This window comes from Macaca fascicularis, chromosome 15 (assembly GCF_037993035.2).
Source record: "Macaca fascicularis isolate 582-1 chromosome 15, T2T-MFA8v1.1".
Taxonomy (NCBI): domain Eukaryota; kingdom Metazoa; phylum Chordata; class Mammalia; order Primates; family Cercopithecidae; genus Macaca; species Macaca fascicularis.
This window is the reverse complement of record NC_088389.1, coordinates 16,936,214-16,956,374: the sequence shown is the minus strand read 5'-3', so window position 1 is coordinate 16,956,374 and position 20,161 is coordinate 16,936,214. Positions and strand designations below refer to the sequence as shown.

Sequence of the window (20,161 nt, the reverse complement as noted above, 5' to 3'; positions counted from 1 at the left end):
ATTCAAAGGCATGGGCATATTCACCTAGCTCCCTTTCAGGCCATCTGGGTCATATTCTTCCTCACACATATGCCAAGATAAAAACATGTGGCAGGCACTGCCCTAAATGCTCACTCTTTCTCTCTCTCTCTCTCTTACTTTCTCTCTTTCTCTCTCTCTCTCTCTTTCTTTTTCTTTCTCTCTTTTTCTCTCTTTCTCTCTTTCTCTCTCTCTCCTTCCTTCTTTCCTTCCTTCCGTCCGTCTGTCCGTCCATCCGTCGTCTCACTCTGTCACCCAGCTGGAGTGCAGTGGCCTGAACACAGCTTACTGCAGCCTCAGCCTCTTGGGCTCAAGCAGTCTTCCACCTCAGCCTCCTGAGTAATTGAGACTACAGGCCACACCACATCCAACTAATTTTTAAGTTTTTTGTAGAGATGATAACTTGCTATGTCGCCCAGGTTGGTCTCAAACTTCTGGGCTCAAGCAGTCCTCCTGCCTCAGCCTCCCAAACTGTTAGGATTACAGGTGTCAGCCATTATACCTGACCCCTAAACACTTTACGTATATTAACCATTTTGTTCTGACAGCTGCCCATTGAGATAGGCACTGTTACTATTGTCATTTATAGATGAGGAAACAGACACAGAATGGTTTATGCAGGGTCCCACAGCTAAGTGGCAGGGCTGGGATCACACCTAAGCAGCCTGGCTCCAGAATCCATGCTCTTAACCACCATACCCTACTGAACAAAAAAGACAATTCCAGCCTACCCCCTGTCACCCAAAATAAGAGAGGGCTCTTATTTTTTTAATTTTTGTTTTTGTTTTCCCTTTTGTACCATAAGTATTGCATTAGGAACTTGGAAAATAAGATTGGTAGACTACCGGTACCTCCCGGGCATTTGGGTCTGTCTTGGCTGTGGCTGCTGTTGGCCTGGCACCTGGTTGCTGGCGAGCAGCAGAAAGAGCAGTCAGAGGAGGGCCCGTCAGGGAGGGGACATGCAGCCAGTGAGCCAGAGAGCTGCAGCAGGACTTTGAAGGCTGCCTTGCAAACGCCTTCTGGCCACGCATTCCTTGGATTGTTTATACCATGGCTTCTGTTGCTCCCCTGCTTCCCTTGGTTGGCTCCTGTCTTTGCACCTCAGTGGGCATTTAGCTGGTGGGGAAGAGGAAGATGCCAGGGAGCTAAGATTACATGTCACCAAAGAGCAGGAGACTCAGGGCAACAACATGTCCCTGTTCCTATTCTGAGAAACCTCCCTATTGTGTCCTAAGGGCTGAGCCAGGGCTGTTTCCCTGGTTACAGAGAGCCACTTACCAGGGCAAAAGGTGGGTAGATGCAGCATCCTAGGAAATAAGAATGGCAACTGCCACAATATTGTGTCAGGGAGATAGGAGGTGAAACACACTGTGTGGATTACAACATGAGGTCTCCAAGGTCACTTGTGGGGTAGCTGCTTGTTCTTGGTGAACCCACTATTCAGCCTTTGTTTCAGATCAGACTCTTCCCTCTCACTGACATGTCTTGTTAATCCAAGGACTACGGTTGGCATAGAGCATTTAGGAAACAGAGGGGGCCAAACTCATCATCTTTTTATTTCATCCAAATCACCCTCATCCCCAGTGGAATGGCAGACTCCACTGTCTGTATTCTTGATGCACCTGTCTGATAACAGCACGCAGGGTGGAGCATGCACCGACTCTGCAGTTTTGTTTATAGGTCTGCCACCCCCTTTTGACTGCATGCCTCGTTGATGATGTTGATTTTTCTCTGTATCCTTGGTGCCCAGCCACTATACATTTGTTGTTTGAATTGTATGTGTTGTCCTGAGTTGCAATGCATCTTTCTTTTGCTATTAATTTCTGGTATGAGATTGCCATAGAAATGTTGCCCAAAGAGAGCTGTTTCCTCTCTGCTCACTTGTCCTTTGAGTTGGAACTGGTGAGGCCTCATGTGCCACAGAGTAGAGAGGTGCAGGTGGCACTGGAGGAACCAACCGTAACATCCCCAAAGGTCAGTGCTGTGATAGTTTTTGTTTGGCAGAGGAGGAAAACTGAGGTTTGAAGAGGTAGAATGACTTGTTCAAGATCCAGAGCTAGTGAGCGACAGAACCAGCATGACACAGCCTTGTCCTGCTGGAATCCACAGTCCGTCTTCTTGGCGGGTGTGTTGGATGGCTTGCTAATGGTAAGAACCTGTGAGAGAATCAGGCTGGGCACAGGGCAGGGACAAATAGACACACTGCTTTGGAAATGGGGCTAGAGAAATGCAGCTAGCACACAGGGCTCGGGGACAGGGCAGGCCAGCTCTCTGTGCCGTCCCTGTGGGTTGCACTGAAAGCCTGAATATCTGGGAAACCTGGTGGAAGGGAGTTACAGGTGTGGTAGGATACCTGTTACTTGGCCACATCATGGATGACCTCCAGAGAATTGATCATTAAGCTAGGGCAGGGCGTCCTGTTGGCCTCTCCATGGGTGGCTGCTAAGTGCTAGCTGCTGGGTGAGCTAGACAGGACAGACTGACACTGAACATAGGCCTGTACACAGTAGGCCCTTAATAAATGCTGTCTGCATACACAAACAGGAAGGCTACCATAGCTGGCCTGGAAAAATGCAGATGGGGAATGATTTACCCCAGCACTGTGACGACTTTGGAATATTGGCTCCCTTAAAGCCATGAAACCTGAGCAGGAAGTTGTAGCAGCCAATTCTGATTTCCTGAGTACACATCACCGTGTGGCTCTTATTCATTCTGCAAATCAAACATTTCTCAAATGTCAGGTTCTGAAGCCGTAGTCAAGGACCCTGTCCTCATGGGCTTTCATGTTACTCAGGGAGAATAAACGTGCCCAGTCTGGCTGGCAGAAGAAGTGATCAATAAATGTTTATTGAATACATGAAGTGATCAGCAGGGAGCTGTCAAATTGGAAGAAAAGCGATGCAGAATACATGACAGAGAATGACCGAGTGTCTGCTTTAGTGTGGCATTAGGGAGGGCCTCACTTCCCTAATGTCATGCTGAAGTACAGGCGTAACGTACATTCAGCCATGTATTTTCAGTCAAGGCCTGAATGACAAAAAGGAACCAGTCATGCCAAGATGAGGGGATGAGCATCCCAGGCAGAGGAGATGGCTGGTGCAAAGCCCTGCACAGGAATCAGCTTGATGTGAACAAGGAACTCAGAGGTCAGCGTGACCAGAGCTCAGCGTGCCAGGAGGAGATGGACGTACGAGGCAGTGGCTGGGCAGCGGGGCCAATCATGTTGGGCTGAAAGCCTAGGAGAGGAGTTAGGTTCTGTTCCAAGCGCAGTGAAGGATTTCAAACAGGAGACGGATACAATCTGGCTTCCAGTTGCTCTTTGGTTTTTGTGTTTTTAATTACTGTTGCTACTGTGGAAAACAAATTGGGTGGGGGATGGGGACCAAGAGTGGAAACTGGGGGCCTACTCAGGAGGTTAGGGCAGAATTCAGGAGCAAGGGGATGTTGGCAGGATCAGGGTGTGGCTGGGGATTTTAGAACAGCAGGCTCATACCGGATATGCTGGGGAGAGCTGACAGGTTGTGTGCTGGATGAGATGTCGAGATGAGGAGAAGTGAATGAGGGGTGAGTCCTAGGTTTTGGGCTTGAGCAACTGAGAAGCTGATGAAACCTTTTCTTTGATTAGAGTGATCTCAAGAGGAGACTGACTGCTTTGTGAGTGATCTAGGGGTATGGAATTCCTAGAGTATGGATGAGTCACTCATTACAGTAATTACAGTCAGGTGCTAGACATGCCATGTGTGCGCATGTGCGTAAACACACACACACCACATGTGTGCACACATACGTACATGCTCTTCTTGCTCTGTGCATGTTCCCAGAGTGATTCGCTCTTTCCTACTGAATTGATCCAAAGAGTTTGACTCATTTGCCGCAGCATTGTGAAAACTGAAGTTCTTGAAAGGCAGGAAATCATAGCCGATGGGTCAGGAGGCCTGGTCTGGAGGGTGGTGACCTGGGAGGGGAACGATCTTGGGAATGGGGCTGTCAATCCTAGATATCTGGGGACACAGTCATTGAGCTGTGCAATTCAGAGAATCGCTCCTTGTACTAAGAGAACTAAGGCCACTTGGCAAATATCACAGGACAGCAGATGTGTGACATTCACATACTTTGGAATTCAAAGTCCTTCATCCAGGAAGTGCCCTTTGCCCCCCTTTGTCTGACGCAGTGCCGCAGTGGTAGCCACCCTCTGATGTTGTTGAGAAGGTGGTGATAGGCCTGAGCTGCTTTTTGGAGGCATTTCTGAGCATTTGGTCAGGTGGGAGGTGAGTCAGGTGAGGCAATAAGGAGATGGATGCAGAGGAAACCAACATTTGCAGCCTTCACTCACACATCCTCATCATTCCTTGTAGCCTGGCTTGGAACTGCTTCTCAGAAGTTCTCAGTCAGATCTGCTGACATTTGCACCCTCATCTTCCTTGACATTGCTACAACATTGGACACTATTCATAACTCCCATCTTGAAAAATCTCTTTTCCCTTGGCTTAGTTTTCTTCCTCTTGACTCCTTTTGTTTCTGTGGATGTGGATCTTCTGCAAGGCGGTGACCTCTCCACCTTCCCTGATCCATTTGCTATCCCTTGGTGGTCTCATCCACTTGGGGAGCTTCAAGTGTCACCTGCTGTACCCCAGTGATGGCTGGCTTTTCAGTTACAGCCCTGGTCTCTCTCCTGTACCCTAGAACCCTGTTCTAGCTGTCTGCTGCATAGAGCCCTCTGCTTGCATGTTCCTTTGACAGCTCGCACTTGGCATGTCTGAAATCAAACTTTGGTTTCCAGGAAGATGATGGTGGGTGCCAGAAGACTCTCTTAACAGACTGTGTTTTAGGCTCTTAGGCAATATGGTAGACTGAGAAATAAGCCTCTCCCTCCCCGTCTCCTGCTTCAAACACACAAACACAAATTCTGGATAAAATACAACCAAATTAAAAAACCAACAAGCAAAGCTAAATTAGAAGCCAAGAAAGGGAAGTCACCATGTGTTAAAAATAAAGTGCTCTCAGAGTCAAAACAGTGAGCAGAGTTCAGAGAAACTGCTGTGTATAAGCCTTTGCAGCTGGGAGCTAGGGTTGTAATGCCTGCACAGAGAGGAGAGTCCGGCTGCACACACATGGGGGCTGGAATTCAGCTACCCACAGAAATCAGAGAGACACGTCAGGTATGGCTGCATCAAAAAGTCCCTCTCCAGCCTAGGACAGCCCCAAGGGAGCATGAGTGGAAAAACTCATCTATGAGAAATTGTCACCCCAGCCTGTACCTTACACAGCGAAGGGATCTGAGTACATATTACATATGATTGGCATTGATGATCTGCATTGGTGTGGGGACCTCAGACCAAGAAATGAGGGGCATGGAGATTGAGAGCATGGCCTCTTAAATCAGACACCTGAGTTGAGCCCTGGGCCTACCTCTAACAGTGAGGATTAAATGAGTAAATACCTGGAAAAATGTTTAGAACTATGCCTGGCTCATATTGAGGGTTTGGTATTACCTGTTGTTGTTATTATTTTTGACTCTTTCGAATGGATTGGCAGAGGCTTCCATCCTTGTATGACAGGCCCTTTTACTTATGGCCTGAACTGTCATCCTCTTTCAGCTGGTCTCATTGCTTCGGGACTTGCACTCTCTGGGCCACCCTCACACCGCTACTGGAGCGATCTCTCCAAAACATAGTTTCAAGGTTTTCACATCCCTGGTTAAAGATAGTTTTTAGTGTTCTCCCTCAACCCCTCATCCACCTTGCTAGGATGGGGGCTCTGTGCCATCACTCCTCCAGAGCGGCATTGTGCTCAGATACAACCATTCCGATGCCAGTTTTTCTTTTTGATCTGCCATTTGAGCATTTATTTCACCTTCAGTTTTATGATAATGAATATTTTGTCAGCCAGTTTTTAACCATCATGTGGACTTCCAACCCTGTATTTCAGTGATGCCTCTGAGTGAAGGAGAGAGACTGAGCTAGAATGAGAGAGAATTGGTCTGTCCTCATGAGTGTTTCTGAGAGAAACTTGCATCTGGGGATGTGGCACATGATGTAAGCTGGTGGGTGCTGAGTGTCTTGCAGAATGCTGAGGACATAATAGAGGCATTTCGACATTGGCAGCAAGCACCAAAAGATTTCATACCTACTTCCTGACCCTAAAAAACAAACCATAAACCTGTCAGCTATGGCCAGCGGTGCATCTGCTACCACCAGCAACACAGCAACTCAGAGCCCCAAGTCATGTGTGCAAGAGATGCGAGAGCTGGCCCGAGGAATTTTCTGTTAAAACATGGCCATAGTCAACTCATTCTTTTCCATTCACTGTTCATGCTTAGCAGTTTGTGATTGTTCCCCTGTTTGCAAGTTGAGCTGAAGTATCTGGAAAAGTAGAATAAGCAGTCAAAATGGTGTTCACATGTCTATGGCATCCAAATGCCCAAGTCAAAGCCACACATTGTCAAAAGGAGAGTTTCCATCTCTCCCCTGTCTCTTCTAGTCTTATGCAAAGCAACACTTACCTCCACTTTAGCCAAACTGCTGTTTCCTTAAACAACCCTTGTGTGTCCACCTCCAGGCCCGCGCTGATGCCTTTTGCGGCCTTGGGGCCTCTCCAGCCCCATCTGTGCTTGTTGAAATCCCTCTAGATTTGTTTTCAGGACTGTCTCTTCCTGCAGCTCCTTCTTTGGGTAATAGGGTTTGTTCTTCCCCTAGAGAACCCTCTCCTATGTAGTGTTTCTGATCCTTCCTTGCTGAGCTAGGTTGAACAAATGAGATGTGTATTTGGTACCTGACTCTGCCCACTGCCAGACCAGATCTGGACCCTGAATGGGCCCTCGGCAAACATATGTTAGGGGATCAAACTCAACCTCCCGGCTCTCTATTCTTGGGTCTTTGTGGGAATATCTGCTGGGTTGCCATGGGTGGAATAAAAAAATTAACAAAAATTATTAGAAATAAATGAGAAAATTGTCCTACAGGATTGTGTATGTGTGTGTATATGCATGTGATTGGATACATGTATATATGTGTGCATGTAACTGTTTAAGGATGATTTTTTTTTTTTTTTTTTTTTTTTTTTTTTGAGAGGGAGTCTCGCGCTGTCGCCCGGGCTGGAGTGTAGTGGCCAGATCTCAGCTCACTGCAAGCTCCGCCTCCCGGGTTTACGCCATTCTCCTGCCTCAGCCTCCCGAGTAGCTGGGACTACAGGCGCCCGCCACCTCGCCCGGCTATTTTTTTGTATTTTTTAGTAGAGACGGGGTTTCACTGCGTTAGCCAGGATGGTCTCGATCTCCTGGCCTCGTGATCCGCCCGTCTTGGCCTCCCAAAGCGCTGGGATTACAGGCTTGAGCCACTGCGCCCGGCCAGGATGATTTTTTAAAAAGATAAAATCATGACTCATATAAGATGAATACTTGTCAAAGATTTTATTTAACTCATTGATTAAGGAGAGAACCAGTAAGATATTACAACCATATCAAAAGAGAAGCTAGAGTACTGCACTTTTATAATCAGGTAAGGAAGGCTAAAATCACTTTAAAAATTGATATGAAATTAGTCACTATTCCGAAGGTGATAATCAGTAGCATTCTATGAGGCATTATTTGCCTTTCTGTAAATAGGAATTATTTACATTACTACATTTTCTACAAATTAACTTCTGTCTATACAGGGTTTAAAATAGCTTTAGTCAAAGATAAACATGGACAGCTAGCCAGAATACCACTAAATTTCAGTTACAATTTTTCCTCATGTTACATACAGTAGTCTCTATTGCGTCTAATATTTTATATTAGGTATGTGACATTGTAGTTTTTTATTTTTCAGAAATGGGCATGTTGTATCTAAAGAAGTAAAAAATTATTTTAAAAATTCCAGTTCGTTTCCTTACTGATTCCGTACTTAGTCTGCTGAATCCATTGGTCCATAGATTATCCACAACACTAAAAATTCTTTCCGTATCAACAGTAGACACTGGAATTGAAATGGAATTTTAAGCCAATTTTAACATATTTGGAGCAGCAGGCTCTTTGCTAATAAATATTTCCATGTATCAAGAAATATTCTCTCGAGGCAAGGGAGCAAGACACCGAAGTCTTCATAAAGAAAATGTGGAGAAATTTTTTTCTCCTCCATGGAGACAACTTCCAGATTTGAACTGCTTTACTAGAAAGGGGAATGGTGGTTTGTGATCAGTCAAATACAAGTGCCACATACAAGATACTCAGAGCATGATGGGAAATTTCCAGAAGCCATCCACTTCTTCAGGTATTTCTCCAAGATTTGTGATCTTCCTAGCTTTTGACCTCATGGTTTGTGAGTCCCATTTATCCTTTGCACCATGAAAGTGATTCAAAATTAATAAGCAGGGACTTTGTTTTTACCTTGTAAATTAATTCATTTTGCATATGTGGTTATAGCCCCTTTCTCAGTCCTATGTTGTATATTTTTGCATTTTAATAGAAATTTTACCTATTTTATTGATATTTTATAAAAATTAGCTCTTAGGTTTAGTAATCATTTCTATAGGTTTGATGTTTAGCTTTTTTTAGTTTGATGTTTTGTTTTTTAACATGCCAGTTTCTACTTTTACCCATTGATTTCTTTCTCCCATTTTCCCACTATTTTCTTAGCTTGTTGAGTTGAATATTTAGTTGATTTATATTAGTTCTTGTTTAATAACAAATGAATTTAAAGCCACAAAGTTTCCTCCTAATGTGCTTTTGGCCTCATCACACAGTTTAACGTACAGTATTCTAATTATATATGGCTTGTAAATAGTCCATTATCTTGGCTTTTATTTGGTCTTTTGCCCAGGAATTATTTGAATATTCAAAATTTTCCAAGTAATTGGATTTTTCAGTTGTTGTTATTTTTCTCATGATTCTTTTATGTAGCAAGTATTTTGGCAGCATTTCCTCTGTGTCAGGAATCATACCAGATGCAGGGATCAGTAGAGTGGATGTAGCCAGCATGGTCACCCTCCTCATGGAGTCCATAATTTGTGGAGGGAGACACAAATGTAATCATACAGTCAAGCACAATCATGATCAATATTATGGAAGAAAATCTCAGGGTGCCCCAAGACTTCTAAACTTTACTAGAAGTGAAGTTATACTTAGTGAAATTTTCCTTAACCTTACTTCCTTATCTCTTTTCTTGAACAAAAATGGTTTTAGTATCTGTTTGACTCTGGGTAAGCAGACAATTTACTTTCTCGTATGTAGTTCTGATGGTTTCTTCCTGAGGCTTCCCATAAACTCTAAAATCTAAGGGACCCTCAAATTCAGATGAGGTTTGCAGTTTATGGTTCTTGTAATGAAAGCTTAAAACGTGTGAGTAAATGCTGTTATTTCCTGAGCAAACAAACCCTATATTAAAAAAATTAAACCTAAAAAAGTTATTATCAGCATTACATACACATGAATTTTAAAAATCACTAAGTACTGAAAGATTTAGTGAAACAATTAACACTCACCACTCATCTCTCCACACCCCCGTTATTCCCCAGAGGCAACCACTTTCAGTTTAAGTGGCTTCTTCTAGTAGTTTCTGCCATATATTTACCAGTGTGCTTTTGCTACAGTTTCTTGACCCATCTGCTTTAGACAGCATCTGGTGACTTCTTTGTATGGTAGATGTTTGTTTAGTTTTCCTGAACCACCTTCCCTTGTTCCTCAAACACATTCATCATTATAGCGAAATCACTTTTGTTAAATGAATATTTGGTGTTTTAATGATTAGGAATGAGTAAGTATGCCTCACTATATAGTCAAGTAGTAAACTATGAATAATATGCCCTTCCTTGAATATTTTGTCATTTCCCTGGATTGATTTATTTTGTTATTATTTTTTTTTTTTTTTGGTTTTGTTTTGTTTTTGTTTTTGTTTTGTTTTGTTTGTTTGTTTTTGTTTTGGGTCTTTCTGATGCCCAGGCTGGATTGTAATAGCTCATAGCTCACTGCAACCTTGAACTCCTGGGCTCAAGCAATCCTTCTGCCACAGCCTCCCAAATAGCTGAGACTACAAGTGTGCACCACCATGCCCAGCTAATTTTCTTTTTTTTTTTTTTTTTTTTTTTGAGACGGAGTCTCACTCTGTTGCCTAGACTAGAGTGCAGTGGCGCAACCTCGGCTCACTGCAACCTCCGCCTCCCGGGTTCAAGTGATTCTCCCGCCTCAGCCTCCAGAGTAGCCAGGATTACAGGTGCCCGCCACCATACCCGGCTAATCTTTGTATTTTTAGTAGAGACAGGGTTTCAACATGTTGGTCAGGCTGGTCTCAAACTCTGACCTCATGATCTGCCCGCCTCGGCCTCCCAAATTGCTGGGATTACAGCGTGAATAACTGCGCCCGGCCTTAAAATTTTTTTGTAGAGATGGTATCTTGCTGTGTTGCCCAGGCTGGTATCAAACTCCTGGCCTCCCAAAGGAGTGAAATTACAGGTGTGAGCTACCATGCCCTACCCATTTTTCTGGAATTTCTAAGTGCCTTAAAACACTTTTTCTTATCCTATCTACCAGATATCTAAGTAATCCTAAAATTATTTTGTTTATTTTTTATTACATATAATATGTGTATCCCCTCCCCTCTGTGTGCCATCATGTCAGGTTTTTAATCAAGCCACTTTTTCTCTGGAGACATCTCTTCTAGGGCTGATCCAATGTGGACCAGTTGTTCTTAAGGCCTACTGTTCATTGGTCATCCCATATCTCCTTTTCCTACTCCTGGATTGGATCCACAATTTCCTGTTTCCCGTGTCTTACTAATTCCTGGCTAATTCCTGTATTTTTCTAGAGGAAATTCTCAGTTTTCAAATACATCATGGGAAATACATGTTTAGGGTTTTTTGATGTCTTCTAGTGACCTATGCACTATTCTTGAGAAAGCTGATACTGTCTGAGTCTCTTTTGTAGGCACAGAAGGGAGCAGATGAGTAAAATTAACTAGATTTAGCGCTTTTGAATGTCTGTGTGAGTATGTGGGGCAAGTTGGGGATGAGGCATAGAAGATAGGCTGATCACCTCTGAGGTGCTGTCCATACAGGCACTTGACAGGCTGGGCAGGTAGGCTGGGCATGGCAAGGGACATGGGCAGTCCCCCAGCTGAGACTGGAGAACCAGTTGCCTGAGCCCTGGGAGCCAGCTTGGCCCAGCCACAGTGTGTGTCAGGAGGACATCCAGATTTGTTTAATGGCTGCCATCGCCAAAGAAGTAAGGGGTTCTATGTTGCATTAATAAAGAATGACCTCCTGAGTAAGGGAAGTGAGTGGTTTGCTTAACAATGGAGCAGTTCTTTGGCCAGTCATGTGGCTCATGCCTGTAATCCCAACACTTTGGGAGGCCAAGGCGGGTGGATCAGCTAAGGTCAGGAGTTTGAGACTAGCCTGGCCAACATGGTGAAACCCGGTCACTACTAAAAATACAAAAATTGGCCAGGCGCGGTGGCTCAAGCCTGTAATCCCAGCGCTTTGGGAGGCCGAGACAGGCGGATCACGAGGTCAGGAGATCGAAACCATCCTGGCTAACATGGTGAAACCCCGTCTCTACTAAAAAATACAAAAAAACTAGCCGGGCGAGGTGGCGGGCACCTGTAGTCCCAGCTACTCAGGAGGCTGAGGCAGGAGAATGGCGTAAACCTGGGAGGCAGAGCTTGCAGTGAGCTGAGATCCGGCCACTGCACTCCAGCCTGGGCGACAGAGCAAGACTCTGTCTCAAAATATATATATATATATATACACATACAAAAATTAGCTGGGCGTGGTGGCACATGCCTGTAATCCTAGCTACTTGGGAGGCTGAGGCAGAATAATCGCTTGACCCCAGGAGGCAGGGGTTACAGTGAGCTGAGATTGTACCACTCCACTCCAGCCTGGGAGACAGAGTGAGACTCTGTCTCCACAGAAACAAAATCAAACCACAACGGGGCTGTTTTCCACTAGGTATCTGGTTCTGGTCTGAGTATATATTGTTCATTGACAAATCTCTCATCCTTAAGTGTTCATTTCAAATGCTGCCTCTCTATATAGCTTTCCTTGACACTTCCTTTTCCTATAATTCATTTGTAATAATAATTATTATTATTTTAGAGACAGGGTCTTGCTCTTTCCCCCAGGCTGGAGTACAGTGATGCAATCAAGACTCACTACAGAAAGACTCACTCCAGCCTCAACCTCCTGGACTTAAGCAATCTTCCTGCCTCAGTCTCCCAAGTAGCTCATTTATTATTTGTCTGGGTTATCAGTCTCTGTTTACTTACCACATTGCTGTACTATATCTCTCTCCTGTTGAATCAAGTTCCCCGAAGATATTTGGAAAAATTAATACTTGTGACTATGAACTGGAAATGGAGGTAAAGTCCTTGCTCCATTTTTACCACTGGGCTTTGTGAAGATTAGATGAATTATATATTACAGTGTTTTACAAACAGCAAGTAGAAGATGGTGTTTTTCCCTGTCCATTTTAGCAAACCAGTTAAGCAGCCATTGTCCTGAGCATCTGTGTAGCATCCCCACACTGATACGTCCTGAGTTCCCCAGTGGGAAAAGAAAAGTTCACTTTTATCCTTCAGCTTCTTCAGCATCAGAACCTTCCTTTCAGCATATTCTTCTGCCTCTCCTTACCGAAGTTCGTAAGCTACCACTGCTCCTGTGCAGGTGGGCTGTCTCATGGCTGCATCCTCTGTGGCCCCAGAGGCTGAAGATGAAAGAACCAGGCAGGGCCTTCCCAAAGCAGCCTAGGGCTCCCTAATGCACCAGACATGGCCTGAGTTTGGGAATTGCAGACCCAGGTCTCAGGAACTGCACGGCTTCCCCAGGTGGTAGGCAGTTATTGTCCCACTCCTCTCCATTGCACGACGGGGCTTTTGAACACTGGCCTACGTCAGTCTAATGAACATGGTGGGTCTCTTGTTCTCGGTCCTTGCACAGACCACCGAGGTCTGAACGCCTTGGCCAAAGGGACTCCAACCCTGGGGCTTCTGTTTATTCATCCTCTTGGGCTTAGCCACTGACCTCCAATCCCGGAAGCACTGGGCCCTGGCAGCTAGACTCAGGGATGCTGCCAGCATCAGCCTCATACTTTGCTTCAGCCACCCCTCCCCCAGCTCCTCCTTTTAAGACTGGCCTTTCTGCCTAGACTTCTTTCCTTAAAGCCGTGTTCAGTCAGCCATGTTGCCATTTTCTGGCACTGGGCCTTGACTTGCGACTTTCAGGTTGACCACAGCCTGAGTCCTTAGCATAAAGTCTTGAAAGCCAGGAGTTCTGGTTTCTGTTCCTTTCTTTTGAGAAGGCTTCAAATGCACATTGAGCCACTGTTTCCCTGGTGGCCAGCTTTACATACCAGAGATCTCAGTCACAAAGGGTTTTGCTTCCCTAACCTCTGACTCTGGATACCTGTTCATTCTGTATTTGCTTAACTAAGTTGCCCCTTCGATAACTGCATAGAGAAAAGAAGGTTGTCGTCTTTTGATTAAAATTACCACATCCAGTGTAAATATGACACAGTTGGCTGTGGGGGATCTGGAGGATGTAGCCTGGATTCGAGCGATGGCTTGGCTTTGTGTACATGGGCGTGTGAATTGTGTGGAACTTACTAGGACTTTCAGCCATGGAGATGGTGAGGAGAGCAAATAGCTGTGGATGCAGGGAAAGAGACCTGGTATAGCTGTGAAATAAGTCTTCAGGTGACCCTGAGCAGTTTGCTTTTCTACCTTAGCACCTTGCTGTTGTAGGCTCTCTGCACCCACAAGCTGCTGTTATTTGGGGGATTCTGACATCATGTAGAACAGTGGGCCAGGTAGCTTTGGGGGGTAGCTTCCAAGTGTGAGATTCTGTGAGGATGACAAGATTGAAGTTTTCCATCTCTGTGATGCAGGGAAGGCAAACCCTAAAATTGGTGCTTAGCCCTGGAGGGTTCTTGGCTTTGCCCAGGAGAGAATTCAAGGGCGAGCTTGTGGTATTAGACAACAGCTTTTATTGAAGTGGCAGTGTACAGCAGCAGCAGCAGCAGAGATACTGCTCCTTGTGGTATGGGGCTTACCCCATAGGCAGTGTGCCCAGAGTAGCAGCTCAGAGGCAGGCCATATTTATATGTGTTTTTAATCACATGCAAATCAAGGTGCAGATTATGCAGAAATTTCTAGAAAAACTTTCAGGCCATTGCCATGGAAAGGGGTGGTAACATCCAGGTGTTGCTATGGCAGTGGTAAACTGACATGGCACACTGGTGGGCGTATCTCATAGAAAACTGCTTCTGCCTCGTCCCTGTTTAGCTAGTCCTCAATTTGGTCCCGTGTCCAAGCCCCACCTCTGGAGTCGAGTCCTGCCTTCTACCTCATATGCATGAAACAGCCTTTTAAAATCCTTAGTTCTGTCCAGGATTTGACACACCATAGATGTGCCACTTAGGATTTTCCCTTTTAGCATTCATCCACAGTTATCCACTCTTTAGCTTCTTCTGGTTTATTTATTTTGCTATATTTTCTTCTCATTCTAGCTTTTGAATCGAAAAGACAAGACTACCTTTGAGAAATTGGACTACCTGATGTCAAAAGAAGATAATTACAAGCGGACTCGGGAATATATCCGAAGCCTGAAGATGGTTCCAAGTATTCCCTATCTAGGTAGGAGTTTGAATTGGCTTATTATTTTTTAAGAAGCCTACTCTGTGCCAAATAAGATGTTTTTACAGTTTCTACTTGAGAAATTTCCAGGAAGCGACATGGCCCATAGATAAAGAGGCAATTGGTTGGCTCCTTGGGTTGGAACAGGCTGTTGATACTTCCCAAGGATGGAAACCTGGATTAGGGTGATATACAAAGGATGTTCTGCTTTTTATATAGAAGACCTGTGGGCCCCAAGGTTCCCCAGGCTGCAGCCCAGATGGGTCTCAGTGACAGTGATAAGACTCTTACTAGTTCATCCACATCCTCCTGAACTGGGGCATGTCAAGCACAAACCCTCTGTTCTGGTTCTCTGGGCATTATTAGTATATTTCATATTTGTACAAATACAATTATAGTAATGCTTATTAATTTTTCTGGTTCGAAAATAATGCATGTTAATTGTAAGGAATTAGAGAAAACAGTTAATAGCTTTTGTTATCTCACCTAAAGATGTTTGCTTCATATCTTATTCATTTGGGCATATCTAAAATATGTATGTTTACTCTATCCTAAAAATGTTATTTTTATCTTTAAAATGTTATCTACTTTTCGGTACTATGACTCAGTCCCATCAGATGGATTTGTCAAACTCGAATCTGCTCTCCAATATTGACCATTTAAGACAGCAGCCCTCAACCTTTTTGGCACCAGGGACCAGTTTCCTGGAAGACAGTTTTTCCACGGATGGAGAGTGGGCTGAGGAGAGTGGTTTCAGGATGACGCTGTTCCACCTCAGATAATTACTCTGATAAGAAGCACACAACCTGGATCCCTCACATGTGCAGTTCACAGTGGAGTTTGCGCTCCTATGAGAATCTAATGCTGCCACTGATCTGATGGGGGTGGAGCTCAGGCAGTAATGCTTGCTAGCCCATCGCTCACCTCTTGCTGTGTGGCCCAGTTCCTAACGGGGAGTTGGGAACCCCTGATGTAAGGTGTTTCTACATTTTTGCTATTAAAATGTCTCAGTGAATATCCTTATTGCAAAAGCTTTCCACATGTAGTTATGATTATTACCTTGTGATAAATTCCTAGAAGTGTGCACAGCTTCAAAACGTGTGCAAAAACTTATGCCTTTTCATGTATATTTCCAAAATGCACTCCAGAGAAGTTGTGTCAATTTGTACTTTCGTCAGAAGGGGATGAAATTGCCTGTTTCTCCCACGTTACAAATACTATGCTTTTTCATAGTTTTTTTTTTTTTTTTCCTTTTTCTTTCTTTCTTTTTTGTCTTTGCCAATTTGATAGGTGAAAAATACTTCTTGTAGTTTGGATGTCAGGGTTATGCCAATTTTATAAAAAAATCTTTTGATCTTTTATGATCTAAAATAATTCTAATAACAAGGGAAACCAAGATTATATAGAAGTGACTCCTGATATTTCAGGGGATCTAGTGCAATTTTTTGAAGTTACGTTTTTGACAGTTTTAAAATTACTTTCATGAGCATTGTTTACTTAGATTTTCTAATTCTTTTAATTAAAAATTAATTAAAATATTTAATTTTTTTAAAGCCAACTTGGAAAATTTGTTTTTTAGTAGAAAATTGTCCATTTGATCCAAATTTTCAATATTATTAGCATAGAGTTTTTTTCTTAATTTTTTGATGATACAGTATTATCTTATAAATTTGAATCTCTGTGTATATACACTAAATACTAACGCAAATGTAACTAAAAATATATAACAAAATATACTAAAATATAACAAAAAAACTAAAAGAAATATATATATTTATATATAAATATGTATAAATAAGGTTATATTTGCCTTAGTATTTGTAATAGTTCAGTATTTCTAATACTTTGTATTTTTTGTTTTCTTTCTTTTTTAAATTTTTAAAATTTACCTCCTTGTCTATTGGTCTTTCCAAAGATGAAATTTTGGATTTGTTTTCAGTTATACTGTCTTTCTGCTTTTTAGTTTACTATATTTTATCAGTCAAAGATGTGCATTTTTCTTTCCACCTTTTAACACTTCTGAAATTGGGATACGTCTTGCAATTGATAACAAAGCATTGTGACATTGTTTAATTGGCAGCAGTTTTTCTTAGTGATACATAGAAAAAGACACACCTGATAAAAGGTGACATCTTAAACATAATGAAATACGAACTTTCCATGTGTGTCTCTTATAATTCATCTCTCCTGTTTTCCTTGAGTTTAAGTTGTTTTGCCATTTCTGTTAACTACTAGAGTTGAATTATTGGTTTATTTGTGTATATGTTATTTTTTTCGCTTTAACATAGAAAACAGTTAAGGCTATAAATTTTCCTCTAATTGCTGCTTTTGTTGCATCCTACACGTTTTGGTGTGTAATGGTGTCAGTGATATTCTTTAAATACTCTCTATAGTTTTAATTTTTCTTTTATGCAAATGTTATTTAAGATAGTGTTTTTTTCGTTTTCAAGGGCTTAGGCTTTTGTTTTTAGTTTTAAAAGTTTATTGAAATATAATTAATACATAATCCATTTAAAGTGTACAATTTACTGGTTTTTAGTAATATTCACAGTTGTGCAAAACATCACCACAGTCATTTTTAAAGCATTTTTATCACTCCATAAAGAAACCTCAGGCCCATGAGCAGTCATTCCCATTTCCCTCTAGCCAACCCTCCTCTCCCACCTTCAGCCTTAGGCAACTATTAATCTACTTTATGTCTCCACACATTTTCCTGTTCTAGAAATTTCATATAAATCGAATCATACAATATGCTGTCTTTATGACTGACTTCTTTCTCATAGCACCATGTTTTCTTTTTTGTTTGTTTGTTTGGTTTTTTTTGTTTGTTTTTTTGAGCAGCAGCAAGATTTAGTGTGAAGAGCGAAAGAACAAGGCTTCCACAGCGTGGAAGCGGACCCAAGCGTGTTGCCCCATTCCTTCTTACTGCCAAATTATATTCCGCTGTACAGATGTACCATGTTTTATTTATCCATTTGTTTTTTTAGACAGGGTCTGGCTCTTTTGCCCAGGCTGGAGTGCAGTAGCATGATCTTGGCTCACTACAGCCTGGAACTCCCGGGTTCAAGCGATCCTCCCGCCTCAGCCCCCCAAGTAGCTGGTACTACAGGTGCATACCACCACATCCAGCTAATTTTTTTGTATTTTTCGTAGAGACGGGGTTTCGCCGTGTTGCCTAGGCTGGTCTCAAATCCCTGAGCTCAGGCAGTCTGCCCGCTTTGGCCTCCCGATATCCATTTATTTGATAAACATTTGAATTGTGTCCATTCTTTGACTATTACGAATAATGCTTGTACGAATGGCTTAGGTTTTTAAAAACATAGTCCTCTCTAATTTTTGAGATTCGTTTTGTGGCTTAATGTAACATCGGTTTTTATACATGTTTCGTGGTGCATGCTGGAAAAGAAGGTGCAGTGTCTCAAATTAATCTTATAATTGCGTTGTAATGTTCAAATTATGAGTTTTTGACAACTTGATCTATCCAGAAAGAAGTACATGTTACAGTCCCCTTATATTTCTAGTAGTTTCTGCCTTACATATTTAGTATATAGAAGTTTGTAACAGTTATAGATTCATTGTGAAGTACTCCATACAAAGTTATCTTGGTTCCATTTGTTACTTGCTTTTACTTCTATTGTCTGATATTAATTGTGTGACATCTTATTTTTCTTTTTTTCTTTTTTTTTTTTTTTTGGCTAGGTGAAGACATTATTTGTATTGATAGATAATATTTTACATATTTAAGGGGCATATGTGGTATTTTGTTACATGCATAGAATGTATAATAATCAAGTCAGGGTATTAGGCGGTATCCAGCACCTTGGGTATTCATCATTTCTGTGTGTTGGGAATGTTTCACGTCCTCTCTTTTAGCTACTTCAAAATACACAATACATTGTTAACCATTATCACCCTACTCAGCTATTGCACATTGGAACTTATACCTTCTCTCTAACTGTGTGTTTGTACCCATTAACCAACCCCTCTTTATACCTCCTTCCCACCCACACACCCTTCCCGCCCTCTGGTATCTATCATTTTGCTCTCTGCCTCCATAAGATCAGCTTTTTTAGCTAGCACATATGAGTGAGAACATGTGATCCTTGTCTTTCTGTGCCTGGCTTACTTCACTTCACATCGTGACCTCCAGCTGCATCCATGTTGCTGCAAATGACACGATTTCATTCTTTTTATGGCCAAATAGTACACCATTGTGTGTGTGTGTGTGTGTGTGTGTGTGTGTATGTATATATATTACATTTTCTTTATCCATTTATCTGCTGATAAACACTTAGGTTGATTCCGTATCTTGGGTGAGGTGAATACTGCTGCAGTAAACATGCAGGTGCAGGTATCCCTTTGACATAATGATTTATTTTCCTTTGGATAAATACCCAGAGGTGGGATTGCTGGATTGTGTATCTCTATTTTTAGTTTTTTAAGCAGTCTCTATACTGTTTTCTGCAGTGGCTGTACTAACGTACATTCCCATCAACAGTGTGTAGTTCCCTTTTCTCCATATCCTCGCCGGCATGGTATTTTTTGTCTTTTTAATAATAACCATTGTGGCTGGCCCAAGATGATATCTCAGTGTGGATTCATTTGCATTTATTTTATAACCTTTGACTATAGTTTAGATTTTAATATTTTATTTTATTTTATTTTTTATTTTTTTGAGACTCAGTTTCACCCTTGTTGCCCAGGCTGGAGTGCAGTGGTGCCGTCTTGGCTCACTGCAACCCCTGCCTCCTGGGTTCAAGCAGTTCTGCCTCAGCCTTCCGAGTAGCTGGGATTACAGGTGCCCACCACCACGCCCCGCTAAGTTTTGTATTTTTGGTAGAGACGGGGTTTCACCATGTTGGCCAGGCTGGTCTCGAACTCCTGACCTCAGGTGATCTGCCTGCCCCAGCCTCCCAAAGTGCTGGGATTACAGGCGTGTGCCATGGTACCTGGCCGATAGTTTAATATTTTAAGTTGCCTTGATTTAGTCATGATTCTTGCAAACAGCATTTAGTTGGACCGTACATGAGAAACCTTGCCTTTTAGTAGAGGAATATATCACTTTCATATTTGTTTCACCTTATACCATATGATTGAATTCTATTTCTTTCTTTTTCCCATGATTTTGCATCTTTCCTTGTTTTCTTCTTTGGCTTACCATAAACTGCAGTGTCTTTCTACTTGGTTACTGGCAAATCCCCATCTCAGGTCTACAGATGGAGGGCATGTTGCTGTGCACAGCTCCCAAGTCCATTCCCACCACACCTGAGGCTCATCAATTGAGAGACAGGGTGACAGTATTACCGTGAGGGTAGCCTAGTGCAGCCCATGGGTTCCACTAGAAGAGGTGTTCCAGGGTCATTAAGGATGGCCTCTTTTCTCGAATAAGGATGATCATGAGCGCTGCTGTGCATTGTTTGCTTTCTCTGTGCCTAGCACTTTGCTAGGCATTTGAATGCATCATTTCATTGAATGCTCACAGTAGCCCAGTGAATAAGCAGGCAGTGAGAGGTTGCCTAAGGTCACATAACTGGAAAGTA

The 20,161-nt window shown here is 42.7% G+C and overlaps 1 protein-coding gene across 33 annotated transcripts in view; it reads left to right on the top strand.

The window, feature by feature from the left end:
- RALGPS1 (Ral GEF with PH domain and SH3 binding motif 1) overlaps positions 1 to 20,161 on the top strand; it is a 309,728-nt gene that overhangs the window by 138,122 nt on the left and 151,445 nt on the right. For all 33 annotated transcript variants that reach the window (XR_012424392.1, XR_012424394.1, XR_012424393.1 and 30 more), the window contains one exon: positions 14,495 to 14,621. Coding sequence is in view for 29 of the 33 variants with exons in the window: in XM_074016522.1 (XP_073872623.1) it covers positions 14,495 to 14,621 (127 nt within the window). In the remaining 4 variants the exon portion in view is untranslated. The remainder of the gene's footprint in view (positions 1 to 14,494; positions 14,622 to 20,161) is intronic.